This window comes from Pangasianodon hypophthalmus, chromosome 25, assembly GCF_027358585.1.
Source record: "Pangasianodon hypophthalmus isolate fPanHyp1 chromosome 25, fPanHyp1.pri, whole genome shotgun sequence".
In the NCBI taxonomy this organism is placed as follows: Eukaryota; Metazoa; Chordata; class Actinopteri; order Siluriformes; family Pangasiidae; genus Pangasianodon; species Pangasianodon hypophthalmus.
The window spans coordinates 16,204,568-16,224,228 of record NC_069734.1 but is presented as its reverse complement, the minus strand read 5'-3'; the positions used below and the strand labels follow the sequence as shown (position 1 = coordinate 16,224,228).

Below are 19,661 nucleotides of genomic sequence, written 5' to 3'. Positions count from 1 at the left end.
ATACGCAATGCTATAAAACTTTATCTCCTGACTCTGCTACGCTGCAGTGCGACGCACAATCCCAGTCCTTTCGTTAGAATTTGAGAATTTCGATCCTTTAAAATGGGGTCACTAAACCAAAAAACGGTCGAGTATCCCTGCTGTATCGCATCTTCTATTTATCCATACGTCAAGTTTTCCGCTAAGTGATTTCTTTTGCGAATATTCGACATTCGCAGAAAAACAGGTGGACGCCTCAACTAGTGTGTAGCGCGTCACAGTCAGGCATTCGTATAAAAATATCTTCAAAATGCTACATGTTTGTGACAGGCAAACTAAAATAGCCTGTTTTTTTTTTAAAAAAAAAATGATCCAGTCATTCATTACAGTTGTTATGTGGCTGGAATACTATCTTGGCACTATACGGATTGTTGTTGCGGTATTTTCCGCTTGGCTGAGGTTGAACGTCCAATAACGCCCATTAACATGATAAACGCAATGTCAAAACGGGACCAACACCTTTTTTTGGTGGACTGTTATATAATTTACGATGGTAATATGCGGTTTTGGATGTAGCCTGGTGCTGCTTTGATTCTATCTTCATCCTTGTCTTTAGAATAGCGATAATTATAATACAATGTGATGGAGACATTTGTACTTTGCTGTTGCTGGTTTTTTTTTTAGAAACGCCCACACTAGTTATGGCCACCCAGTGACCATCCAACAACCACCCTTCTGCTTTTAGTCTGTATGTTGGGACTTGGGAACTATTGTGACTCATATGAGCTGTAAAAGTTTGAAATATGACCAGTGCCATGGTGTCAGTTGGTTTTTATGGCCTAAATTATTTAGATAAAAAAAAAAAAAAGAGGCAACCTAGTTTTCCTAGTCCTCGGCTCGGTGAAATATTAAACTTGTGTAAAGGAATTTATTAGAAGCTGTACCTGAAAGTGGAAAATACCGGCGTAGTTATCTGTGAAGCTCTGGCCGTGAGGAACCACCCTGTGTAAGAGCTTATCGTTCAGAGTGAGAGAAGCGATAGCAGCCAACAGCCAGCAATCACCTGAGAGAGAGAGTGAGACAATTGTGGAAAACACTTTAAAAAAAAAAAAATAGAATTGTAAATCTTACTAAATTACAAAGCCGTTCTCAGTGATGGACAGCTATCCTCACTACGAAATTTTTAACATGGGAGATAAAACACTACTCCCTCACAACTAGCAGTAGAGCAAAGGGTCAAAGTTACTGGTTCTGGGTCCTTAAACATCTTGCCAACCCTCATTACGTCATTCAGTGTCGACCTTCTAAAGTATCTGAAGACTTGTAGCATTTCAGTGCCTAGTAATTTGAGAAAAGGTTGCATAAACTCTCATGCCGATCACAAATGTAATGTTTTGATCAAAACCGTGCATGGTCTTAAATAGTCTGTTGGAGTTTCAGCAATGCAGCAACCAAAAATCTAACCTAGTGAGCAAAACTAGTGAGTAAATGCACCTAATCTACCAAATAATAACTCCTTAGAACCATCCTGATTCATACTGCTTAGGGTTGTATTTAGTTCTCCAGCAGGCTGGAAATCTTGGCTAAAAAGTGAGCTCATTAGAATAATAGGCCCCGCCCAGAAAGTTTAATCGGCGAAATTGTATTCCGATGCTCCGCCCATGGGATACGAAATCTTTTGTTCACTTTTCTGGCCCCGACCTTCAGAATGTTGACGCTTGTAATCTGGCTAGCTCTCCACATTTCTGTATACACACTTTCAACAACAACAAAAACAAACAAAGGCCTATTTTGTATAATTTCGCAAATGATGTCAGCAGGAAAAGGTCTGAGCTCGTCTACTGTTTTAGTCAGTAAGCGCATCTTTATGGCCGTGTTTATTCACGGAATGTACCAGACTCTATAATGAAGCTCGCAAGACTAGCCCAGAGGCAGCTTCGCTCACTATTTAAAAAAAAAACAAGCATGAGTCATTTGAGTCATCCTTACACTAGAGGGCAGCAACTAAACACCTCGAAAGAGAAGCGTTCCAAGGAGCGTTGCTATCACATTCTTTTTTTTCTTCCTCGGATTATTCCCGTTTCATTCGCAAATACTGGCTAGCAGTTCTTACTCGCGAGATGTCCGCCAAACGAACAAGTGACAAGGCTGACTGTGGAAAATGTAGATGGATAACCAGCAAAGGATTTCTGTGGGAATAACGGTGCGGTGAAACGGGGCACTTCGTAAAATTTGTCTGACGGGAGAATTGTGGGCGCTCGATGATGCGACGCGCAACGACTAAAGATCGTCAAGGTCCAGCTACATAAAATTCCTCGCTTATAATATATCCTCCTGGATAAACAAATAACATGACTGAATAACAGACAGTAACAGTTACATTTTAAAACGGAAACATTAATTACGATTAATTATGTTGTATAAAAAAAAGACAGCAATTTGACGTGGTTTTGTTTTTCGCAATGGCGTTTCACGTAAGCACTTCTGACTAGCGGCATGAGCCGTCGATCTTAAACTTCTTTTTTTTTTTTAAAAAAAAAAAACAAGTTCTCTAATCAGATCAGATAGGGTATATAAAATTAAAAACATCTCTGAATGTATGTGAAAACACTTTCCTCTCTCAATGAGCTGCCTTTAACTAGATAATTTACATAAATGTACATGATTGTCTGCAACTGAGGATCTCGCTACAGGAGGCGTGCTTGTTCATGTTTTTTTTTTTTTTTTTTTTTTTACACTCTTCTGCTACAGTATTTTTCCATGTGCCCTGTTCGAGCCGCTGAAATACTTTGGCCGTTGACATCCCCCACCCTACTTCCTTGCTAGGACACACAAAAGAAGACTGTGAGAAAGCTGAAAATTTAGGAAATTTGGGATAGGGCCTTGTACAGAGGGAGAGAGAGACACATTCAAACACCAAACCGCAGACAGACAGAGACACGTAGAGCAAACGAGTGACTAAATTACACAAGAGTGATGAAGGATGGAAAAGCTTTGCAGTCGTAATGATCAGGTTTCTGCCAGTAACACAATAAACAAGGCCTCCGCCCACTCTGAGCATTATGTTCGCCCACTCACCAACTCACACGAGCACAAAAAAACATGAGGTACTTTGGATAAAAGCCTCTGCCAGATGAATTAATACAGTGGAATTAAAAGCGGAACCTGAGGTTTCGCAGGTCTGGGAGGTGAAACCACTTGACAAAATTTCTGAAATGCACAAGCGTGATCGCCGTCAGCGCTATTAGACACGCCTCCTTCGTTTTCTTACGCTTTTTTATTTCCTGTACCATTGTATTCAGTGTACAGCATTTTGGTCTATGTAAGTTGTCTTAAATGTGCTTTATAAATAAATCTTGCTTACTCGCTAAATAAATTCAGTGATCGTTGAAAAAAATCTGAGATTCTCTGGGAACTTATCTCGCTCGGGGCACGATGCAAATGAATCAAACCGACAAAAACCGACACTTGTTTTTTTCCCCAAGACGGAAGCAATTGCATAAGCTACAAAACCGCATATTTGGAAAGTAACTATCTGATTTGAACTCTTGCCTAAATGTAATCATACTCAATTTTTTGGGCAACATCACATTTTTTCTCATATATACAACAGCAGCTAAAAGTTTGCTGAGTTTGCCAGTAAGTTAGATTGTCCGATATTGATTTTTACCTTGCTAAATATTTACCATATAAAAAAAATCATGTAAATGATTTATTCATCCAGAACCACAGGGTTAAAAAAAAAAAAAAAAAGCAAGAAAATGAGCATTTTGATTATTTCAGGTTTAAGGAGAGTAGAGGAGGGTGTAATAATATCATCAGCTGTGAGGTCAGGAACTGCTTGTTGGCAGTGGCAATGGCAAGAACTCAGGTGGATGGTGGGATTTTAAGTGGTAATGTGCAGTAAACAGTTAAAAAAAGGATGTCTCTCAAAATGAACAAAAGGACAAGAAGAAAATATATCAGCGAGGCTGCTAAGAAACCTACAGAAACATTAAAGGAATAAGGCTACGGCAATATCTGGCAAGTACTGTTCATTCCCTGCATGTGACAACAATCCCTTTCTCATGGAGGGGGGAAAAAATACACCCAAGCCCACGTAAATCACACCAAACCATGTGGCAAAATGTGGTATGGTCTGATGAGACCAAAGTAGAACTTTTTGGGCATAATTCTAAAAGATACGTTTGGTGCCAAAACAAGACACCTTACCCACGGTGAAGCATGGTGGTGGCAGAATCACGCTATACGGCTGCTTCTCTTCAGCTGGGACTGGGGCTCTAGTCAAGATAGATTGGTATTTGGAGCTATCCATGATTACCTTTATCTTGACGAGAGCCCCAGTCCCAGCTGAAGAGAAGCAGCCGTATAGCGTGATGCTGCCACCACCATGCTTCACCGTGGGTAAGGTGTCTTGTTTTTGCTCCAAATACCAATCTATTATGGCACAAAACCTGCAGGCGTCTGTTAGACAGCCGAAGATGAAGAAGAAGTTCACCTTCCAGAACGATGCCCTCACAATTTGATAGATCTGGAGCACTTTTTTGCAAGGAGGAATGGAATAAAATTGGCAAATCAAGATGTGCTAAGTTGGTAGACTCTTACTCTGAAACACTGAGTGCTGTATTACAAGCAAAAGCATTAGTGAAGGGGTGTGCACACTTTTACAACCAGGCTATCTATTGTAAGTTCTTTTTTTTCCCCCTATTTGTTTTTCACTTGAATGTAGTTGGTTGATGCATCACATTGAAGGTGGAAACAGATCTGACATGATTTATCTTGGTTTAATTTTTTTACATCACAGAAACCTTTTTATTAGGGGTGTGTAGACTGTTTATATCCACTGTATGTGTATCACAAATTATTATAATTTATGATGCCATTTGAGACAGAAAACTGTTGCTACACAGCCTGCAGTACCTCAGAGCACCAGTAGGGACAGTGAGAGAGACAGAGAGACAGAGAGAGAGAGAGAGAGAGAGAGAGAGAGAGAGAGAGAGAGAGAGAGGGGGGGGGTGTTGTTGATGTGTCGAGAAAGAGAGCAACAGCAACCATTTTAAAAGAAATGGAGAGAAAGGCAGAGAGTAACAAGAGAATGGCATAGAGAGAGAGGAAGAAAGAGACACAGAGAACGATAAAGAGAGAGAGAGAGAGAGAGAGAGAGAGAGTGATGTGTGGGTTAACAATGCTTGGCAGAGTCCGACTCCATTTTCCACACTGCCATCCTGTTTGCTCTCTCAACGCTCCCATAACACACATTCATGAAACACGCACTCACAAGAACACACGCTCGCACACAAACACACATTCATGAAACGCACACTCACGCAAACACACATTCGTGAAACACACACTCCCATAAACACACGTTATTATATCATGTGAGTTTCTCTGGTTGTCTATTATCATGTGCTGTGACTATAAACCGTGTTACAACGAAACAGAATCATTCTCCACCCTGTTCGGCAAACCCAAACTGTCTGAGCTCTCTGAACACACACACACGCACACACACACACACACACTATCTAAGGCGATGGCGTGCAGCCAAACCTGCAAGCTCTCTTTTCTGCTAAACCACACTGTGTGTGACTCATCGCTCAGGCACAGAGCTCTGCACTCCACACGCCCAGGAAACACACACTCGCATTCACTCTCCCTCACACATACACCCCTGTGAGCACGCTCAAGAATTTACACTTTTTTCTTTCTTTTTTTTTTTTTTTAAAGCAGCAGCCTGCAGGTCAAAATCCGATTCCTGGGCGTTTGTTCGACTTGTGTAGCTTGATGGCTTTTCTGGCCACCATAAAGTCACTCTGGCAGCGTTTTAAAAAGCCCAGAACGACCCACGCGATACACAAACTCAAACAATATACCCGACTCGCACAACACACGGTGGTTTTCCTGTTTTCTGTGACTGTTGACACACCACCCACATTAAATTTCACATAACATTCAGCCAAACCCTGAGTTATGCAATTATGATGCTGCATGATCAACATGAGTGCTGACTACCTGAATGGAATAATTACTTTTGCAGCTAACAAAGACAGTCTGCAAACTCGCAATTCCTACTAGCTAGACTAATACATTCGGTATACAACGTTTCTTTAGAAATCTTTCTCAAATTTGAAAGGTTTTCTTAGAAAAAAAAAAAAAATCACTTTTGGGAATTAACATAACGTAACTGGAAACCTCAGTCTCGTGAGCCAATAGGAAACAAGTGGGCGGGATTCTGGGGCGCCCTTATTAGGATCAGATTAGTTTATCTGGAATAATGTCTCGTCAGTGATCAAAAAAAAAAAACCTCTCGCATAGGGACAGCAATAAAAATGAGTTTCTAGCAGGTTGTATTTTCTACGAAGACAGAGGTTTGCGTCACGTGGTCATATGATCATGCTTCATTCACAACACGGCTGATACAAGCGCTACGACACTAAATACGGAAAGTAGCATAGGTCAAAAAACATTTAAGGCCACATCCGCATAGAAAAGCACGGACATGTGTATACAGACTAAAGTTATCAGACGACTGCTGAGTTTGGCGAAAATCTCTAGCTAATTCGACCCGCAATTTTCTCTGAGGCGGACGGACGAAAACACCAAAATGGCCAATCCTAAAGGAAATAAAATCACAGAAGAGCGCCTGTAAAATAAAAAACTACGCCAGGGCCTCGTGTAAATATAATCCCGTCCAAATTGGGCTTTTGGTTGTTAAAAAAAAACTTGGAGAACCTGCCTATTATTTTCACAGTTTCACTGCACCGTCGTCTTGCTGCTTTGTCACTATCACTTCATCGTATGTTTAAAAAAAAAAATAAATCATTTTTTTTGTTGTGAAATCCTTTTGTTTTTCTTTCTGCCTGTTAGGACTGGTGCATCGGAGATAGCATCTTTTCACTATTTACGTCAGCAGGTGAATAAAGTTTGAGCAGAGCCCGATTATTGCAAACATTCTGAGATTAAAATAATACAAAGATCACGTATCAGTAACCAAACTGTCCTGGGTCTAGTTCCCAGGAACGTTTTATGCATCCGGAGCAAAACCACACTTTGGTACTGGAATTGCTGTGGATTTGATTTCCAAAGAATCTTCTAAAGAAAGTGTATGACCTTAAAGGTTCTTTGGACATCAAATCCACAACACCACCACCAAAGCGTGAGATTTACAATGTAACCTGAGCAACGTTAAAATAAATAAAAATTTAAATTAGTTCAGTCCAGACAGTGTGACTGTTCCACACCTAAAATGTCTGCAGCTAAGAACTGGTTTTGCTAAAGCCTCGTGAATAAAACACGCCTGAAGAAGGGTACTATTCTCTTAAAGCATGCTCCAGGGGAACAGAAGGTCATTTCAAAAACTCACCCAGAGCTCCTTGGCAGATATCGGTCCTGGTGGCTCCGCCAACGATAAACTGAGGATCATCCACCAGCTCCTGTAACAAAATTAGAACAGAAAGTCAATGACACTCAGCCAAGGTGTTTCATCAGTCCTTTTTTTAAGCTCCAACCGTGAACTAGTGGAATACAAATGTCTTTGGGTGCTTTATATATATTCTCAATTCACCACGTTGCAAATATTCACTCGCTAACAAGGCTAAAGTTTCATTTGCACTTTGGCCTCCTTTTTGCACTTTGCAATTTCATGTAAAACGAATGTTTTTTTTGTTTGTTTTTTTTACGCCATGGGAAAGTGTTCAGGACAGATTGTGTTGCACTTTTTTTTTTTTTCTTTTAAAAAAAAATGTCAAGAGGCTAGTGAGGGAACGATTGTTTACAGTTTGTAGGAACTAACTTGTTTTGCGGATCTTCCATAACATTAAATGTAACTATAAACGGTTTAAAAAAAATTGCGACGTTTCGTTCTTGAATAAATAAAAATTGTAACTGTTGGCAAATTGCTCTTATATAAGAGGGATTAAACACTTCGGGATGTTCTGCTGTTCTAATATAATCAACTTCGGGGTGGTTAACAGTAACTTACCGGCTGACACTGGAGACTCCTTCCTTAAACTGTAACAATAATAATAAACATTTCTAAAGACGTAAAATCTAAAACTCTAGTGCAGCCTTCCCAGACTTCGGTCAGCTCCATCTAATTCTATTTCAGTAATGATATGAGAAGTGATAATGATCAGGAAAACAAATCTAGTGATTAATTCAATGGTATATGCCTGGAATTTTTTTTTCCCCAGTGAAGAAGGCAACTAGGACGGAGAACTCGTGGTATTAATATTTTTGCATGAAGAATACAACACTATATCAACACACTGTGTGCAGAGCTGATTCGTCATTAAGCAGCATTACAGATTAAGCTCAGTCAGTCTGGATGACGTAAACAGTTGTAGCTAATTTAATCGGGAAACCAGCTGACAAGCTGCTTTGATAAGAGACAGGTCCACATGGAAAAAAAAAAAAAAAGAGCCAGTGTTTATACAACAAACTAAAAGCAAAAGTATAACCTACGCCGATCAGCCATAACATTAAAACCACCTGCCTAATATTGTGTAGGTTCTCCTTGTGCTGCCAAAACAGCTCTGACCCATCAAGGCATGGACTCTACAAGACCTCTGAAGGTGTGTTGTGGTATCTGGCACCAAGATGTTAGCAGCAGATCCTTTAAGTCCTGTAAATTGCGAGGTGGGGCCTCCATGGATCAGACTTGATTGTCCAGCACATCCCACAGATGCTCAATCGGCTTGAGATCTGCGGAATTTGGAGGCCAAGTCAACACCTTGAACTCTTTATCCATGTTCCTCAAACAATTCCTGAACAATTTTTGCAGTGTGGGAGGGCAATATAAAAGAGGCCAGCCCCATATGCAGCAAGTTGCGATGCACTGTGTGTTCTGACACCTACCTATCATAGCCAGCATTAACGTTTTCAGCAATTTGTGCTGTGGGATCAGACCAGACGGACTAGCCTTCACTCCCCACATGCATCAATGAGCCTTGTGCACCCATGACCCTGACGCTGGTTCACCAGTTATCCTTCCTTGGAACAATTTTGGTAGGTACTATCCACTGCGTACCAGGAACACCCCACAAGACCTGCCGTTTTGGAGATGCTCTGACCCAGTACCCAGTACACTAGCCAACACAATTTGGCCCTTGTCAGTCTCTCCATTGTTGCTCCTTCCAACACATTAACTGTTCGCTTGCTGCCTATTATATCCCACCCCTTGACAGGTGCCATTGTAATGGGATAATCACTGTTATTCACTTCACCTCTCAGTGGTTTTAATGTTATGGCTGATCGGTATACAGCATTTTAAAGCCCTGACATCTAATCAGTGCCAATATACAAACTAAAATCATATCCAAATAATTGTTTATAGGTGTCATTTGGCCTGACATGAAGAGGATCTGATCATTTACCTATTTAACAGTACTTCCTGAACTTTTATTACTCTTGAACCAAATAGCTACATAAAATAGCTACATTTTGTTATATGCTATGGAACATCTGCGAAGCAAGTTGGTTCCTGTTGTAGCATCTATTCTTTCACCAGCCTCGCTTTTTTTTTAATAAGACAAAAAAATTGTTAAAAAAAACAAAAAACAAAAAAAAACGCAGCTTGACACATTACTACAAAACCGGAAAAAGTGCCAAAAGCTCTATCTTGAATGTTACAATGTTACACTGGAGACTCCTTCTGTAAATGTTACATAAACGTCTTCTTACAGAGAAAAAAAATCACCATATCAATGATTCCGTGTTTTTCTTTGTTAAATAACAACGCTTTTTAGTTTTTGTTTTTTTCCCACCATTTCATTTAATATTAGACTTCAGTTATTCTGGAGCGTCTGCCATAAAAGACCCTGTGAACGATCTGTTGCTATAGATACGATAAATTTGCCTGTGATGATATAACTGTATATCATGGAAACAAAATATAGATAACACACATTCCATTAGAAATGATAAGGTATATAAACACCATTTTTCACCAAAGAGCTATAGTGTGACAGGATTATACCAGATTCAAAAATAATTGCACCCCCCCTCCCCCGGCTAATACAACAAACACATTATTTATTCATAAAGTCAAGCTTTTAAGTGCAGCCTGAAGCTTTGCCTATTAAACATGCAGAGATAATGCGTATCTCCAAGCAAGGGGATAATATACAATATGCACATATCCACATCCACCCTTAATTTTCATATGCTCTTCCGAATTTGAATGTGTGTGTGTGTGTGTGTGTGAAACTCTTTCCACTCAAGAGCAGAGGAACCTGCCAGCATTCCATAACAGCTCATAATCTTTCCTCGGTCGCTTCCCCTTATGAGTCACGAGTATGCATCATCTACGCTGTTTAAAGACAATGGAATGGAACACCCTTGCTTGTCAGAGCAAGCCTTTAGTAGATTTACACTCAAAGCTGCAAAGTCATGTCGCTTACTTAGCACAGATGAGTGTTTAAAAATTTTAAAAGGTGAAAATGAAAGTGGGTGTGTCCTAAACCCTACCATCAATCCATAACACAAAGCAAAAAACTCAACAGTAAAATAGTTTTTTTTTTTTTTTTTTTTTAATGATAGGGGAGTGTTAGAACATGATGGTGAGGAATGTGGGGGCGTGGCTAAAGGGCTGTCAAATATTACAACTGAACGGCTCTTCGGAAGACGCAAGAGTTTGGAGGCAGTTATAAATGCGAACAATCAACATTAAAGAATATTCATCAGATTCAGAAAGGGAAATTCAAAACAGTGATGGGAATTTTCAGTGACTCACACTTCACTTACTGGTTCAGCTCATTAAGAGTTGACTTCCAAAAAAAAAAAAAATAATAAAAGTTTGTAATATTTGCTGTGGCTGAAATTGTTTCAGGAAATCTTTCTCTACCTTCTAATTAACAAAACAACTACATACAGCATATCTTTAACAAGCTACACGCATATATGAGGCTTACATACGAGAGTCGCCATTTCCCTACAACACGGCGACACGTTCGCGAACAACAGATTGTTAACGCAACTTCTAGCGTATTCATATTGTAACATTTTCGTCACTTGTGTTAATAAAGGATCTTCACGCCTAAATCATTCTGTTATAAATTTCTGAATAACTCTCCTGTATTTTGTCCGAAAGGTACACAAATTTTTGCCTGGTAAGTACGTCGGCTATCACATGTAGATGGAGTAGCTGTTCCATAAAACCCAAAACAAATCAAACAAACATACCAATTGTTTGATAAAACTGTTTCTTTCGATGAAAACGAAGAAATTTACGCCACTGGCGTCAGTCAAATTAAAAGAAAAAAAGAAAAGAAAGGAGGCGGAACTACATTTGACAATTTTGTTGCTGTACTCTTTTAGCTAGCCGGTTTATTATTATGTATGCGAAATTTACAGCGAGTGCTTCGGACGAAAGTGACGTGTTAAGTGATGAAAGTATGTGACAGCTGATAACTTTTAGCTAGTTATTGTTATTAATAAACAACACATCACACATTTCTATAGTTATGATTTAACGTCCGTGAGACAAGTTATCAGTTACGTGACAATCAAAAGAATCTCTGTCCTTCTCTGGAAAAAAAACCGCAGCTTGTCATGTTACCGAGAAACCCGGAAAGCGTAACCTCCTCTGTCCTGGGTTGATAAACTTCGCAAAGCACCGTGAATGTTTTAAAGCGCTGACACCTGAGACTCCTTCCATAATTGTTACATAAGAACAAACTTCGCTACGTCAACGTTTACATGTTTTACATATAATATGTTATAAACAACACATTTTTAAAATTTCTTTATTAGTCTTAGAACATGTGTACGAACTGTTACTATAGAAACAATAACGTATAAGAACGAGTGCATTAATATAAACCTATCGATCACTTTACACCTGGAACTACTATCTGAGTCGAGTGGTCATACAAAAATAACGCACACCTTCTGACCAATGAAATTCGAGCATTCAACCGAACTGTAGAATAAATAGCTACAGTCATGGGAAAAAGAAAGTGCACCCTCGTTCAATTATAGGTTTTAATGTATTTGTGATTTTTTCCAAAAAAGTAAACCAACATTCAGAAACGAGGTGTGAAAAAAATAAGTACACCCTATAATTCAGTAACATGTAGAACCGCACACCTTGTAGCTACACGTTGACCATTTTACCACAAAACACGTCTACAAAATAGGTCACATTGAAGGTGTATCCAATGAAGTCACCACTGAATGTATAACTATCACACATTCTACAGCTTCTGTGTATTCCATATATGGTTTGGAAGACATTTCTGGTTCACTCCTTATGAAATATGATTGATAAAAACACTGTATCGCTGTCTCTAAAGAGAAGTGCTTTAGACTAGGCCTTCTCAGAATGCACTGATGCACAGATTGACGAGGCAGACCTCATGTAGTACCACAAAGTACAGAACAGTTGTTGCATGATCCGTGTGTGTCAGCACATCAACCGCAAGAGAAAAACCCTACAGTGGGCCTCTTGCACTGTGTGCTCTAGACAAGCCTGACACAAGCCAGTTAAAGCCAAGTGATCCCCCCCCCACACACACATCACTGTACTCCTTTATGCTCAGAGCAGCCATTTATATGAATCTAACTATTCAACCATCCGGCTACTCAAATATTTGGTAGCTGAGGCAAATATTTACCATATCCAACATAATTCCTGAAACTTTTCACAGAACCCAAACCAGTTCCTGTGTGTTAAATTATATTAAAATGTTGTGTAGCTCATTAACAGCATTTTCCCCCTTAGTTTTTATTAAAAACTGCAGTTGGATTCCAGTCAGAATTATTTAAACTGTCATGGGAAATAGAAAGTACACCCTCCTTTAATTCTGTGCTGTTATTTATTAGGGCCTAGATAAAAATTGTGTAGTCCTCACCAACTTATATATAAATAATCTCATGTGAAAATAAAAAAAAACACAACAAATTTCAATATATAGTCATTTTTTTCCCCAAAAAGTAAACCAAAAGTTGCAACAATAACTTGAAGTATATGTTTTCTGTAGCATCAGTCTCTCACATCGTTTTGGAGAAATTTTGGCCCACTCTTCTTTACAACATTGCTTCAGTTCATTGAGGTTTGAGCGCATTCGTTTATGCGCAGCTCTATTAAAATATGCTTGTGCCGCAGCATCTCAGTGGGGTCGAGGTCTGGACTTTGACCTGGTCTTTCCAGCACCTTCATTTTTTTCCATTGTTGTCTCAGTGACCGCAAGTTTCCCAGGTCTTGCGGCTGCAAAACAAGCCCAAGTCATCGTCCCTCCACCACCATTCTTGACAGTTGTTATGAGGTGTTTGTGGCGAGATGTTTGGTTTTCGCCAAACATGGCACTGTGCATGCTGACCAAACATCTACATCTTGGTCTCATCAGTCCAAAGGATATTGTTCTAGAACTTTTGTGTTTTTTTTTTCAGATGCAAGTTTGCAAACCTAAGTCATGCTGTCATATTCTTTTTGAAGAGAAGGCCTTTTTCCCAGCCTTGTTTTGTCTCTTTTTCTGATTGTGCCGTCATGAACATGAACATTTAATTTGCATATAGAGGCCTGTAGGTCACTTTATATCTCTGAGCATTAAACGGTCTGTCCTTAGACTGAATTTGCTGGGATGCCCACTCCTGAGAAGATTGCCAACTGTCTTGAAGGTTCCCCATTTGTAAACAATTCTCATCACTGTAGAATGGTGAATTTCAAATTGTTTGGAGATGGCCTTATAACCTTTCTCAGATTGATAAGCAACAAATGCAACAATTAAGGTCATGGCTGCTGGCCTTTCTTCTTGACATGATGTAGACACATACCCGACTGCTCCAGACCACCAAACTGCCAAAGGTTCTGCTTTTCTAGAGGTAGTCACACTTCTTGATGATTAACGTAAAGGCAGTAACACCTGATTGCTAATTACTCTCTTAATGATTGTGGAATTAGGAAGGGTGTACTTATTTTTTTCCCCACCTGCTTTCTGAATGTTGGTTTACTTTTTGGGAAAAGTAAAGACTACATATTGAAATCTGTTGCTGTCAAAAAAAGGGTGTACTTTCTTTTTCCCATGACTGTCCATGATTTGAAGTTGAGGTTTGATTTCAGTTAAAGTGACCAGCAAAGGAAATACTAAGACTTCATTTTTAAGGACGCGCTACGAGTCTGTCTTTTTAGTTCCTATTAAATTCACCCCTAGGCTTGATAGAGGACAAACAAGTTTTTCATTTTATCCACTTACAGTTAAGGTTGCGGAACATTCCTGTTAGCACTTATGTTACAGCATGTATAAAACAGATGTTCCTTCCTATCTGCTTCTTTGGAGTGACTATTCAGAAACACTGAAAGGGGCGTGTCTCGGAGTTGATATATAGGCTCAAAGACACACCCACGTTTCCTGTATCCTTGTCAGTGGTGAAGATTCACATTAGTTTTGTGAGCTAGCTAGCTTGTTGTGTAGATAATGTACTCACGGTGGGCCGCTTCCACTCGACTCCACGTGTTTTAGACGAGTGAGGCGCTAGTTCCTTGAATCCCAGCGAGTGCGGCTGTGCCGGGAAGTTTGGGTCCTCGAAGAGGCTGCCATTTTCCAAACATTCCTGTTTCAGTGCCTCGTAGTCCTGATTGAGGAAGGGCAGCGCTTTCTCGTTGGTGCCCGCTCCCTCTGCCCGCAGGCGATCGTAATGAATTCTCGCCGACATCCCGCCAAACACGTACATGCTACAGGGGGGCACAGGAGACATGTGTAAATGAGTGTGTGTATAAGAAATGACAGTAAATGTGTATGTCAGGAAGGTTGTCAGTGTCTAAAGGCCTGTTAACACCAAACACAACTTAAATCAATAAAGACAAACAAAAAGAAAATACTCATTTCCAAAATTATTGGCACCCGTCATAAACAAAAACAAGAAAACATTTAAAATCGATAAAATCACTAACACATGCAATAAGTGATATTTTGAGCTTAAACATATTGGGATGCTTTGTAATTCTATTTTAACTATTTCTTTAGTAATGCCCTTTGTCTGAAGAACACTTTTTTCAAAATTATTAGCACCCTATAATTAATATTTGTTGAGAAAAGAATAATAGCTCTGATCGTCATCCTCTAATGTCAGTAAGTTCAGATATACGTGTAGATGGATTAAATGTGACTATCTATTTATTCAACTCTATAAGTTTTGGCACCCTATCTATCTATCTATCTATCTATCTATCTATCTATCTATCTAATCAAATCTACAATGATTGGCACTTTATCTATCTAGCTATTCAACTTTACAATTTATTGGCACCCTATCTATCTGTCTATCTAATTACATATATAAAACATTTGGTATGAGGGTTTCTTCCAGACCTACAAACTGGCCAAAAAGTATGATTTTTGACTCATCTGACAAGAACACACGATTCAAATTTTAGTTCCAGTGACTCTTGGTAAAGCTTAAAAGTTGCATTGCATGTGATGCGCTCAAGAAGAACTTCTTTTCAGCTACACTTCCAAACAGCAGCTTGTTATGAAAGTAGTGTTTAACAGTTCATTTGACAAACCACAGAACCAATACAATTATGCAATTCTTAAACTGATCTTTGCCTCCCTCACCATTTCCTACTTCCTGATTACCTGATTTTTTTTATAGCTACGCCATTCATTTTTTGCGAAAGGTTTCCTGCTATTTAAAAAACTTATGAAAATGTGTTTTGTCAGAGGAAAGGTTTAAAAAGTAAAAAGAAAAAACGCCCATAAACCTGCTCATTAATTCATTTATCCAAGCAGCCAATCACGTGGCACAACTGAAAGTGAGTCAGTGTCCACTGTAGTCTCAGCCTCCTGTTCATGACTGACAGGAGTGGAACCTGATGTGGTCTCCTGTGGTTGTAGCTCAATGGTTCCGAGATGCTTCTGAGATCTGAGATGCTTTTCCGCTCACCGCGGTTGTAAGGAGTGGTTATTTGGGTTACCGCAGCCTTCCTGTCAGCTCGAACCAATCTGGACATGCTACTCTGACCTCTCTCTTCGCCAAACAGAAGTGCAACTCACGTAATGTTTTTTGTTTTTCGCGCCATTCTGTGTGGAGACTGTTGTGCGTGAAAATCCCAGGAGATCAGTAGCCAATCACGTGGCACAATTGAAAGTGAATCTGTGTCCACTGTTTCTGGGATGTGAACATTAACTGAAGCTCTTGGCCAGGACATGCTTTGTGCTGCTGCTACACGATTGGCTGATTGGATAATTGCATGAATGAGCAGAGGAACACTTTTTAAATTGGATGGTGAGTGAATGTAAAGTTTATACATCCTTTTCATCCATTTTTTTTTCCCCCCATAAAGGGTGCCAATAATTCTCTAGGCTTGTTAAGGAGCAGTTGTAGCAGTTGCAGTAGTGCTGTGAGCTCTCCCACAGTTTGTTTTGGAACTACAGTGAAACCACTCATTGCACAGTCTGAGCTCCTGTATGAGAAACTGGAACTTCCCATGATGATGATTATAATATTTTTTTTTTTTTTTAGAAAAGTGGTTATGCTAAAGTCCTTATAGTATCCCCTCTCATTTGCTTACAAGAAGGATGACACATGGTGACCTGTAAGTGCAAAACACACTAATAATGCACTTTTCCTATGAGTTCACGTTGATGTGTTACTAATTTGCTCATGTTTTTGGTTCCTTAATATGTCTTGCACTTACGGACCACCATAATGACATTACGTACAGCAGTCTGTTTAAAAAAAAACAAAAAAAAAAACGTTCATAAATAGTTCTCACTTTTGTGATGTTTAGCTGTGTTGTTTTCTGGTGTGAACAGGCCTCAAGCTCAGTGTGTATTACTCAGACATGCAATGTGTGTTTATGTGTATGTGTGTGTGTATGTGTGAGAGAGAGTGAGACAGAGTGAAATAAATAGAGACATACTGTAACTGTTAGATAGTGAGACATGCAGTGCTTGTGAAAGTGGATAAGAAAGTAAAAGTGAGACAGAGAAACAGATTCAGTTAGACTCTGTGTGTGTGTGTGTGTGTGTGTGTGTGTCAGTCAGAGAGACATTCAGCAAGATTTGTGCAGGAGAGGTATGCAGCATTAGAAAAAAAATGAGCGCACGTGTGAAAAAGAAACAGAGACTGACACAGACAGCTTTTTCGAGGGTGTGTGTGTGTGTGGACTGCTATTACCAGCATTCAGCACATACACAGCTGTAATCATGCAAGCAGAGCGTCTACATTCCTACACACACACACAGACAGACAGACACAGACACACACACACTCACTCATTCTAAAATGGCAGATGACAGAAAGCTTTTACACACAGCGTTCGATGCAGTGAAAATGGAACATGCACTTAAAGGAGAGAAGAGAAGCCAGCAACATATCGAGATACATGAGCAACCACAAGATAGTATACAAACAGCCTCACAGCATGACGTTAACTGCACTGGATTAAGTTGATTATTTTTGCTTTTTCCACAGAACTTTTTCAAAATGCTCACGTGCTCTTTAAAGGCTCAGTCTGCCATTTTTAAACTTCTAAAAATACTGAAAACACACTAAAAATTTCAGCGATTTCCAATCATTTCAACAGAGTGGCAATTGCAATTCTCTTCACAGGCAGCAGAGAGCGCTAAACATGACAAACTGCTCCTTTAAAGATTGATTAAAAAAATTTTTTTTTGCATATTTTAGTTTCAGAAAAGCCTACATTCTAATAATAAAAAAAAGGTCATGCAGAATCATATATAAAAGGATACTGTACTCCATGATGGTAAAATGAAATGTCAAAGTGTCACCGTGTCTTCACCGTAATGCACGAATCTGCATTAAAGCTACGCTCTCTGTTTGAAATCTTTATGGCTGTGATGACGTCTCGGTATTACAGAAAATACGATGTAATTATATTAGCAACGTTGGACGAAATAATTACACCACTTCCGAATTCCTGAAATATGACTCAAGAATTCCAAAACGGTGTAGCTGAGTCTTATTAAAAATATCGCAGTAATACCCGAAGTGGATTATCTTGCTATGACAGCACGTCTCGAAGTGTTTTATTCCTCTTATACCACTGCAATTTGTCAACAATTACAAAGCGCTGACACTGGAGACTCCTTACGAAAATGCTAAATCAACGTCATGAGTCATCCAATCATACACTCATACCTGCCAAGTTTGGTTTACGAGGAAACGTAATATTCGGAAGAACATACACACGTGTACCTGCAGTTCCTTGTTGCAGCGGCAGGCTTAGAAGAAACAGAAGTTGAATCCATCACAGAGCAAAAGAGCAACAGATTTTAAAAATAAAAAAAATAAAAATAAAAACAGAGAAACAAAAACAATCATAAATTAAAAACGGAAGGAGAATCATTTAAACGAACCAGCTGAATCACATAACTGAATCATATACATGATTCACACGGAGTGTGTGTGTGTGTGTGTGTGTGTGTGTGTGTGTGTGTTGAGGCACAGAGGAGAATCTCATACACATGGTCCCTCTTGTATCTTTCCAATTATAATGTTATCATAATACAAGGGTGAGTCAAATGATTTTTTAAAAAATGTTTTCATTTTTTATTTTGCATTGTGTATTGCAAATAGGTGTCATGGGAGTGCATCATTTGTCTACATAATCTCCATTTCATTCAAGTCAAGTGTTCCAGTGCTTAATGATTGTCTGGAAAAAAATCGATTTAATGCTAATTCATGTCGCACTTTTAAGGCATTCATTTGCTAACCCTTGTAGCATAACATACATTAAAAAAAAAAAAGATTAAATCTTCAGAAGAATGAGAAGAAGTTGTATTTTTACATTGTTTTACAGCAAAAAGTTTCCCCTTACTCCAGCCACAACATGTCTGAAATCTGAGCTTTGCCTGTTTAGTTTTGCACTGGACATCAGATGCTAATGCTGCTAACAAGTAAAGGAAGTCCCTCACGCAAATTTTTTTTCCTGTAAACTATCTTCCTCAAACCACATTCGGTTCTTCAGTGATATCACATCGACTTTCTGATGTGTTTCAAGACACAGTGGGTCTGTATTAATGATTAATCAAACCCTCACAGCAGAGCTCAACACTGTATTGTTATGGAGGGCGGCCATCTTGGACAACCACATTTTTTCCTTTGGTGTTAATCATTCACTCATATTTTACAACATGTTTGAAGGTGGAATTGGAGCAGAAATGTCAGGGAATGATGCAGATGATGTTGTAGTTCCTTTCTGAACTTAACTTTTAATTAATCTTTGTTATCATAACATACTTTACTCAAAGGTTAGCTGTTAGCTTTAATGAGCTGAATGAATTTGTAAGCAGCCTGCATGATATAATCAATAACTCATATTGATATTATCTATTAAAACCCTTTCTGATACAGAATTTCTGAAAAATTCATAAAAATGATGACGTTATTATGAATGGCACATAACTGTCTTTGTTTTCTTTTATAAAATTTGATATAGTTATGTATAGTATATACTTTTATTATCTGTTACACGTGTTAATATTTCTTCTGCTATATGTAACTTTGCACTGCATTAAAAAAAAAAAAATTCAAAGTGTTTTATGGACCATTTTTAAAATGTGAATTCGTAAGCAGATTGCCATGTACCATAAACCTCTTCAGCCCTAATCGATCTGTCTCTGATTCAGTGAGTGAATCAGCAAGTTCCAGTATACACACACACACACACACACACACATACAGACACTCTGATCCACCACTAGTCATAAGAATTG

General features: G+C 39.0%; 1 protein-coding gene across 3 annotated transcripts in view; it reads right to left on the bottom strand.

The window, feature by feature from the left end:
- Positions 1-19,661, bottom strand: part of capn1b (calpain 1, (mu/I) large subunit b) — a 29,726-nt gene that overhangs the window by 8,359 nt on the left and 1,706 nt on the right. The window contains exons 2-5 of one of the 3 annotated variants that reach the window (XM_026947988.3): positions 18,142-18,167; positions 14,407-14,653; positions 7,346-7,415; positions 924-1,042 (exon numbers count right to left, since the gene is read on the bottom strand). In XM_026947988.3, coding sequence (XP_026803789.1) covers positions 924-1,042; positions 7,346-7,415; positions 14,407-14,652 — 435 coding nt within the window. In that variant the 5' untranslated portion in view covers position 14,653; positions 18,142-18,167. Of the gene's footprint in view, positions 1-923; positions 1,043-7,345; positions 7,416-14,406; positions 14,692-18,141; positions 18,168-19,661 lie in introns of those variants that run through there. The other 2 variants (XM_053229356.1, XM_053229355.1) reach the window with 2 other exon arrangements.